This window comes from Cervus elaphus, chromosome 5 (genome assembly GCF_910594005.1).
Source record: "Cervus elaphus chromosome 5, mCerEla1.1, whole genome shotgun sequence".
NCBI lineage: Eukaryota > Metazoa > Chordata > Mammalia > Artiodactyla > Cervidae > Cervus > Cervus elaphus.
The window spans coordinates 122,165,471-122,174,284 of NC_057819.1; the positions used below are offsets into that span (position 1 = coordinate 122,165,471).

General features: G+C 53.9%; 1 protein-coding gene across 5 annotated transcripts; it reads left to right on the forward strand.

The window, feature by feature from the left end:
* Window positions 1–1,515: 1,515 nt before the first annotated feature.
* Window positions 1,516–7,850, forward strand: LOC122695348 (cytochrome b-245 chaperone 1). Of its 5 annotated transcripts, none has more exons than XM_043905120.1 (8): window positions 1,554–1,619; window positions 1,974–2,148; window positions 2,641–2,769; window positions 3,587–3,628; window positions 4,441–4,514; window positions 5,084–5,180; window positions 5,757–5,901; window positions 6,302–7,850. In XM_043905120.1, the coding sequence occupies exons 3-8, from the start codon at window positions 2,685–2,687 to the stop codon at window positions 6,420–6,422; spliced, it is 564 nt and encodes a 187-aa protein (XP_043761055.1). In that variant the 5' UTR covers window positions 1,554–1,619; window positions 1,974–2,148; window positions 2,641–2,684; the 3' UTR covers window positions 6,423–7,850. The 5 variants fall into 5 exon arrangements, with proteins under 5 accessions (XP_043761054.1, XP_043761053.1, XP_043761055.1 ...); XM_043905121.1 differs by having other exon boundaries at window positions 1,572–1,632; XM_043905119.1 differs by lacking the exon at window positions 1,974–2,148 and having other exon boundaries at window positions 1,516–1,619.
* The last annotated feature ends 964 nt before the right edge of the window (window positions 7,851–8,814 follow it).

Here is an 8,814-nt window from a genome sequence, read left to right on the forward strand (position 1 = left end):
CTTAAAGGAGATGCTAAGCAATTCAAATGGACCTTCAAGATGGCATGTGATGGGACTTCCCTAGTGGTCCAGTGGTTAACAATCTGCTTTGCAGTGCAGGGGAGACAGGTTCGATCCCTGGTTGGGGAACTAAGATCCCACATGTCTGCATGCCTCAACTAAGATCCAGCACAGCCAGATAAACAAATAAATATTAAAAAAAAAAAAAAAAGATGGCATGTGATCTTACCACAGATGGCATTTCAAGGAAACGGAATGTGAGATGAGGCATCAGGTCAGGGAACCTGCCACATTCAGGCAGAACCCACTTTTGTTACAGCTTACAGCTCAGAGCATAAGTTCTCTGGGTGTGGTTCCCAGAGCAGCGGGCACCAGCATGCATACATTTCAAGCCCCATTCATTGCTGGAACAGGTTCAATGGTCTGTGTTTCAAGAGCCCCACCAGGTGATTCTGAACCACAGGTGGAGAGTACATAGAGACTGGTGAAATAAAGTCATCTCCAAGTTTTGACATCGTGCCTATATTGGTAAAACATCTAGGGTTATGCATACCTATGTGTGTATATTTCTTTATACACTGTGTATCTATCTTATGTAAATTATAGGACACATGAGAATAGACATAAAAAGTAGGAATACAAGCTCTAGTATGTTCTTCCAGCACTCCATAGATCATCTTGACCATCCCAGTCTGGAGGCAGTGGCTGTGTGGTTGAGGCTCTCCTGTTTCAGGTAGGGTCCTTCTCTGTTGGGAAATAGGCAAATCAGAGTCCTGCTTGGGGCCTCATCTAGGGGCCGTGGTGGTACATTATGAGCATTTTGGTGGAGAGTGGAGCAGGGAGGGCGCCTAAGCGGCCATTTCAAGGTTTTCCTGAAAAACTGTCTCTTACTACAATCCTCCTTCCCCAACACTGGGGCAAGTTTAGGAGGAGCAGAAAAACTGCCCTCACGAAAATGTGAACTTCCCAGCTACACTGAGTTTTTTGGGGGTCAAGGATCTCTAGATCTCCCCTACCCTCCTCCACAGTGCCTTGCAGCGCTGTGCAGATTTTTCAACCTGTTGATACTCTTACTGGGTTCGCAATTAAATCTGCAGAGCAAGTTGGGAGAATTCACATTTTTACAATAATTTTCCGAACCATGAACAACTATTTTAGTTCTATTTTAATGTTTCCCATTAAAGTTTTTACAGAATCTACCATAATGTTTGTACGTATCCGTTGTGAGCTTAAATACATACTTCACGTTTTCTTACCATCTTAAATGGCTGTCTCCTGCTTACAACTTCACCTACCTCTGCAAATCTTCTAAAGCTTGCAACCCCAGGCGCTCTGTGTTGAGCGCCGGGGCCCGCAAAACCCATGGCAGCCTCCGCAATCTCCACTATTTGTAGCCAACCTCTTTCTAGAGCCTCGCCAGTCCTCTCCTCTCGCGGGCTGAATCGAGGCCCCGGAAGTCAGGAGCAGCGCGCCCCGCCCCGCCCCCGAGTCCGGAAGCCTACTGTCCCATCCGCCCCCGCGGGTCCGGAAGTCAGCTGGTCCCTCCCCCAGCTCCGGAAGTTGGCGGCCGGCGGGTTTTGAAGTCCCGAGGTCCCGCCGTCCCGCCTCCGCGCCTGCAGGTTTGTGTCGGCGGTGAGCATCTGGGCTGTGCCACGTTTGCGGGTGGGGGGTGCGGGGCGTGCTGGGGGGCGGCTCCCGCAGCCGGGGTCCTTCCTGGAGCGCGGTCTTGGGACCCGGCCCGGGTCGATGCCCCGGGGGCCTGGTAGCGCTCGAGGCGAGGGGTGTGCACAGTGTGGCTGCAAGGGTCAGTGAAGAGTGTCCTAAGTGGCCCGTGCAGGTGACAGGAGTGATCTCGCCCCGCGGGCGGCTGAGTCGCGCGTGGAGACAGGCGAAGCCAGTCAAGGGGAGGGAGCCAGGGATATCGCAGGATCTTGGCTTCGTTTGTGTGAACTGAATCCACTCTTTGTTGTCAGATTTGACTTAACTTTACAGAGAATACCTGAAAAGCGACCCAGAACGGGGACCCTGGAGCCAGCATTTTGAACGTATTGCATCGTGCAGGGCAGAATTCTCCACGTGTGGAAGATCAATCCCCTTTGCTGACTCGTTCATTAAGCTGGTGGTCAGACCGTCCAAACCCTCCGCTGGGTGAGGACTGTTGTCTCCGCAGCTGCAGGAGCTGACTTTTTCAGTCAGTGCCTCTCATCAAACCATGATGAGACTTTCAGTTCTCTTTTTCATAGGCCTGTACAGGGAAATGAGGGTGTTCTGGTACGTTCTGATAGGGTGCCAGAAGTTTGAAGGCTGTTAGGGGCTAACGGTTTCCAAGAGACTGAGGTTTCCGGGTAGGAAGTGGACAGGTGATGATCAAGTGTTGATGCTTTGTGAGCCAGAGCAGGGAACATAGCCCCAGTGCAACCATTACATCTGCGCAAAGAACCTTCCTTACAGAGGACATGGGTCCCTGGGGGGTTGACTTGCCTGACCATAGAGACTGCAGTCAGCACAGGCTGACTGGTTCCTGAACCTGTGTGGGCCTTGTTAGTGGGCAGCTGGGCATCCTGTCCTGGAGAGGAGCTCGGTTCTTGTCTGTTAGCAGTGGCCCTAGGGCTGCAGCTGTCTCTTTGTGTCCTTCCCCAGGCGTCCTGGTCTCCTGTTGAAGGTGGTGGCAGCACATTCCAGGGATGTATATGCAGGTAGAGTCGCGCACCAGCTCCCGCCTCCATCTGAAGAGGGCTCCAGGCATCAGATCCTGGTCCCTGCTGGTTGGTAAGGATGTTCATATTTCTCAAGTTAAAAATCCAACTTTAAAAAAGGATGAAGATTAAAATTTTCCTTGGTTCTGCTACCCCAAGAAATAGCAACTATTATGTCTTTCCAGCTTTTACCCTTTTCAAGTGCTTTTACGGATGGTCAGTCTTGTGTTTTTTCACCATTTAACATCCTTTGGTTAATAGTCTCCATGCTCCTGTGAGGTCCCTGTATTTCATTTTTTGCTTGCTTTCATACACCCAGTCTCCCGTATATGATTTAAGTCAGGGCCTGTGTGATGGAGACAGTGAGGAGTAAGGGTTGGGAGGCCCCTTGTCCTCTATCCCTGTCAATCCCCATTGCCCTGCACTCCCTGGGCAGCTACACGTGTTGATTGGAACTGGGGTGTGAGGGGAGGTGCTGCTGCACCTTTGGCAGCCTGGCTCTGGGCCTTCTTTCCCGGGACTTCTCCTGTTTTGTCTCGTGCAGGGTCGTGATACTTTACCTGCAGTCTTGTCTTCATTCCACACAATGTGCTGTCAGTGGATGAAACCCACATCAGGTTCCTCTTTCTGGTTCCCCTGTCAGCTCTGGAACCTCAACATAGACATGTGACCAGTGAATACTGTGACTGATGTAGAACATTCATGTAAACAGACTTCCTGGTTGTTTCCACAACTTCTGAGCCTGGTGGTTTTCTTGCCCCCTTACTCCCTGTTCTTAGCCATCCCTGGCAACGGGAAGGGGCTGCTTACCTGGGTCTGCGGGTCCTGGGAGGAGGTGGTCTCTGGGCTAGTGGTGGCCCAATGGGAAGGTACCTGTTTTCTCCCCACAGGAATCTTGTCGATCGGCCTGGCTGCTGCCTACTACAGTGGAGGTGAGGAATGTCATCTGCTCTGCCCTGCCCCTAGAAGCTTCCTTAGCTGATTGGAAAATAGAGAAAAAAAGGAAACCCTGTCATTTGTAATCTGACAGGCATGGTTTTGGGGATTGCCCCTGCCTCTAAATGGGGCTTCCCTGGTGGCTTAGATGGTAAAGAATCTGCCTGCATTGTGGGAGACCTGGTTTCTATCCCTGGGTTGGGAAGATCCCCTGGAGAAGGGAATGGCTACCCGCTCTTGCCTAGGAAACCCCATGGACAGAGGAACCTGGCAGGCTATAGTCCATGGGGTCATAAGGAGCTGGACATGACTGAGCAACTGACACATTCACTTTCTGCCTCTAAATGGTTTGCAGGCATGGTCTCACCTTCATGTGCTGGTGTTTCCCCCACAGCTTGCATTCATTTACATCAGCATTTTCATGTCATAAAATATTCAGAAAGGCACTCTGATGTCTGCTTCAGGTCTTGTGGCAGGTGTAGTCTGTGCTGTCAGCAGCTCCCTGGAAGTAGCCCCCCTTTCTGCTGTCACACACGGTGCCATGATCGTCACCTCGAGGAGTCACCTAGGTGGAGAGCTGAGGGCAGAGCTGGTAGACCATGTCCTGTCCTGAGTGATAGGGCCCACAGTAGTGGCCTTGACAGGGGTGGGGTGTCCTTGGAGGCATGGGCAGTTAGCTGGGCCCCCAGGGGCCACTCCTGCCCAGTGTCTGGGAAGCACCTATTCTGGGAGGAGGCACCCCCTGCAGGCACTTTGACTTTTGCCCCTCTGCCACCTACCCATCGCGTCTCCTGTGTTTGCTCCCCAGATAGTCTGGGCTGGAAGCTCTTCTATGTCACGGGCTGTCTGTTTGTGGCCGTGCAGAACCTGGAGGACTGGGAGGTGAGGCTGATGCAGGAAGGGTACCCAGGCTTTGGGGCTCCTGGGTTTCCCTGCAGGGCATGTCAAAGGAAGAAAGACTCTAGGGGCCTAATGCCCTCCACCCCAATCCTGAAATGTGAGCCCAGTGGTTTCTGGCCAGCTAGACTTGGTCCCTGGACATTGCCTATTTGTGACCATTTGTAGGCCACAGAATCCTCTGAAGCTGCTCTCCTAGATGTTCTAGAAGGGCGAGGCCACCTCCCTCACCTCCCTTCTGTCCTTCCTCATGTGTCCTTTGGGTTGCTTGGCCCCAGTATTGCTCTCTGACCTGTTCCCTCATTTGATGACCTTAACCTCGGTGCTCACCTCTCTCAACTGTGGAGAGGAGAAGTACCTGCTTTTCTTTACACCCGAGATCCTGGAGGGGTCTGGCTGCAGGGGTCTGGGGTTCTGACTGGGATGGGAAGGAAGAGGGCTGCCTCCTTGAGTGTCTGCTCTGGGGAGGGTGGGGACAGAGTTGGCGAGTTTGCGTGTATTGGACTGGCGCACAGGCCAGCAGCCAGATGACCCCCCTGTGGCTGGTGTTCTAGGAAGCGGTCTTCAACAAGAGCACCGGGAAGGTAGTGCTGAAGACGTTCAGCTTGTATAGGAAGCTGCTGACTCTCTGCAGAGCAGGCCATGACCAAGGTAAGGTGTGGGGAGTGAACAGGATATGGGTTACTCTGGGGTGGACGGAAGGCAGTGAGAGTCTGTGTGACCTGGGAAGGGGAAGCTGGCTGCTCGGTGACCAGAGCTGTGTCCTGCCTCGTGGATGCTGTGTATACCCAGATGTGCCCTGGACCAAAGAAAATTGCTGGGCAGTCCCCAGCTCAGTGACTGGCCACTAGAGACCAGGAGGGCATTTTCCAGCAGTTAAGGAAAATGAGGCAGAAAGCTGGGCAGTACCATGCTTAGCCACCCCCTGACATGTTAGACTGAGAGAACAGGTGGGCTTTTCAAGGCAGTAGGCCTGCCGGATGTTCCCTCTCACTCCGACTGGATGTTAACTGGCAGTCACACGACCCTGTGCCGGGGTCACTTCCTGTGACATCTAAGGCTGGGTCCCAGCATCCTCTGGGCCTCCGACCTGGAGTGACATGCGCTCCTTCATGACAAACAGGCTCTAATCCTCTGCACTGTGTCCCCAAAGCCACTGTGCCAGCATCCAGGAGAGAGGGGCAGGGTGGGCGGGGGACATGGCCGCTGACCTGGCCCCACCCACAGTGGTGGTCCTGCTCAGTGACATCCGGGACGTGAACGTGGAGGAGGAGAAGGTCCGGTACTTCGGGAAGGGCTACGTGGTGGTGCTTCGGTTCGCCACAGGCTTCTCCCACCCCCTCACCCAGAGTGCTGTCATGGGCCACCGCAGGTAAGCCAAAGACAGGAGGCGATGGGCCAGGGCTGCCCACTATGCCCTTGCCCCCAGGCATAGTGGCCCTCATAAGGGACTGTGGCAGGACAGAGAGAGGATTCAGGAACATGGAGGAGGTGGGGCTTGGGGAGACAGGCATGGTACCACCTACTAGGGAGTATCAGGGGTCCCTACAGGGATAGAGAGGGGAGGGGCACATCAGGGGTGCCCAGTGGCATAGAGGCCGGGGTTAAGGTCAGGTGAGGGTGGGGACCAGGACGTAAGGTGTGCAGTCCTGGCGGGGAACCCTAGAGGGTGATGCCTGTGAGGAGACTGGCGTGGTCTTCTGGCTCCTGCTGGGAGGCCAGGACCTCTGCCACGGTGACCTGTCCTCCCTCCTGGTGCCGGCCTGGACCAGCGATGTGGAAGCCGTTGCCAAGCTTATCACTACTTTCCTGGAGCTGCACCGCCTGGAGAGTCCTGTGGAGCTGTCTCAGAGCAGTGACAGTGAGGCCGACGGTCCGGGAGACCAGAGCTGACCTCCATGGTGCCCCTCAGCAGGGTTCTGACGGAGCCCCAGCAGGACTGTTGGGCCGCCTGCGAGTCCTCCTCCTCGACTCTTGGCTGTGTCCCTGGCGGCCCCAGGGCAGGACCCTCAGCCATTCCTGCTGCTTGCTTCTGTCCTCCAAGCGAAACCACAGTGGGACCTTCTCTGCAGGCTGATCGGCCTCTTCCTGGAATCAGACAGCCCGCTGGCGTAGTAGCCTGATGTGGATAGGCCAGACCTGCTAGCCATGTGGGGCTCAAGGTCTCTGAAATGGGACGGACACCCAGGATCCCAGGGCACGAAGTGTCGGGCTGAGCTCTCTGGGTCAGGGTCTTGGCCAGGACTCGGTCCTGCAGGTTGCAACAAGGTTTCGGCAGGCGGGTGTGGCTCCTGACTGGGTCAGCCTGAGGATGCTCTCTGCCTGTTGTTCCTGCGGCCTGCGGTCCTGCGGATCCCAGTTCCCGCCCTGCTCCCCATGTTCATCCCTCCCACCAGCTAGACATCCTCAGTGGTCGGAAGTGAGGTGCTCACCCGCGAGGTCCTGGTGATCAGGGTGGATGCCAAGGAGCCCATTTGATTGGTGTGCTGTTGCCATAGTGAGGCCTCTACAACCCCAGATGGCTCATCTCGAGTCCAACTGAGGCAGGAATCAGATAGTGGGCTCCAGGTTAGACATTCACAACTGGCCTCCTGTTTGCATTTCATGGGGCAGGAAGATGGGCTTCAGGATGTATACCTACAACTAGGAACTTGTATTTCCTGAGACAAGAGATAGGTGGGCTCCAAGTAAGGCATTTAACTTTCCCAGGTGCAGAGCCATTTTGTGGGGCAGAAAGAAATGGGCTTCAGGATGTATAGGTACAACTAGCCTCCTGTTTGCTCTCCACAATGGCAATAACAACAGAAACAGGGTAAATAGCCAGTGTTTGTCTCTTAAAACACCTTAAGGTAATAGTTATGCAAGGACAAAGAGGGGCAAAACCCTGTTTTGAGTAAAGGATTAAGGGATGTCCACTCCTTCCATTTCCTTTGGGGACAAGGGAGACACTGCACATATGCAGAAAGGTTCCTTGGGGGTCGAAAGTCAGGTGATAATGCCAGGCCATAATGAGTCTTGCTCCTCCCAGAAGCCTTCAGTTGGAGATCCATCTTGGCTGAGAGGTGCAGGCACACCCAGGGGAGTGTCTCAGGGTGGGCCAGGTGTGGAAAAGAAACCAGATAACTGGCTGAAGGTAAAGACCCGAAGAACTGACCTATATACATGACTTAACCGCCTCTTTACAGCGTTCCTCCTCCTGAGGGGGACGCCCGCACACTTTCTCTCTGGGTGTGCGTCTCTGCCTTGCTTCTCTCCTAACAAACCAGTTCTATGTGCTCTTCCGCTTGTTACGTCTCAATAAACGTTGTACCTGCATTAACAGTTTTTGCCTCCGTGATAAATGCATTTTTCACCAGGGGCAAAGATCAAGGGAAAACCAGCTTCTAGCCTTTTAGCCCTTGCTGGTCTGGTGGCCAGGATTGCTGGTTCTCATCCAGGATACCCAGGTTCAATTCCTGGGTATTAAGGGAATTAAGATCTCACTTCATACCACCGCTCACTGCTGCCTCACCCAGATCACAATCAGGATTGCAGCTGGGCTCTCACAGGGAGGATAACCTCCTGCCCCTGCCCCAAGTGTAGGCAGAGGTTTTCTCTTCAGTTCAGTTGCTCAGTCGTGTCCGACTCTTTGAGGCCCCATGAATCACAGCACGCCAGGCCTCCCTGTCCCATCACCAACTCCTGGAGTTTACTCAAATTCATGTCCATCGAGTCATTTAAAGACTTGCGCCCATCCTTTGGAACCCATATTCCCAGCTTCTCTCAAACCCTGGTGGTTGGGCCTGTTTGTATGTGGCCAGAATGGGCCAGGCTCATGACTGCCCTTCAGCAGGGCCTGGGCAGCTGGCTGCAGCCACCCCCATGGAATCTGGGTGCCAGTCACACTGACCCTCACCTGCGCTGTTGGTTTTTTGCTTTCTCTGAACCTAGGTTCCTCCAAGGTATAGCACGTGCCAAGAGCATCTCTGGGGGAATCCACAAGGCTTGCACTGGGAATGGCCTGGTAGACCCATAGACCCAGGGTTCTGAGGCTGCCTGGGTGAGAGCAACTTGAGGGAACTCCAGAGAAAGGAGAGCCTCTCCTTTCTAAGTAATGGCTGCCAGCCAGACCTATGGGGACACAGTCACTTAAACATGCCAAAGTTAGGTTTCCAAATGGTTAAGTCTGGAGTGCTTTTCTCTTAAAAGGTGTGACAAGCTGTACACTGGTTTCTGGTATGTTCATCCCAGGGCTGGAGGAGGCTCCAGGACCAGAGGGAGAGTATTTGGCTGACTCTTCTCCTTG

What these genes read in the sequence shown, in the direction of transcription:
- LOC122695348 (XM_043905119.1), top strand. Translation starts at nt 2,685, where the DNA reads ATGTATATGCAGGTAGAGTCGCGCACCAGCTCCCGCCTCCATCTGAAG. An exon ending in ATCCTGGTCCCTGCTGGTTG is followed by an intron (nt 2,770 to 3,586) that starts GTAAGGATGTTC and finishes TTCTCCCCACAG; the next exon opens with GAATCTTGTCGATCGGCCTG. An exon ending in GCTGTCATGGGCCACCGCAG is followed by an intron (nt 5,902 to 6,301) that starts GTAAGCCAAAGA and finishes GGCCTGGACCAG; the next exon opens with CGATGTGGAAGCCGTTGCCA.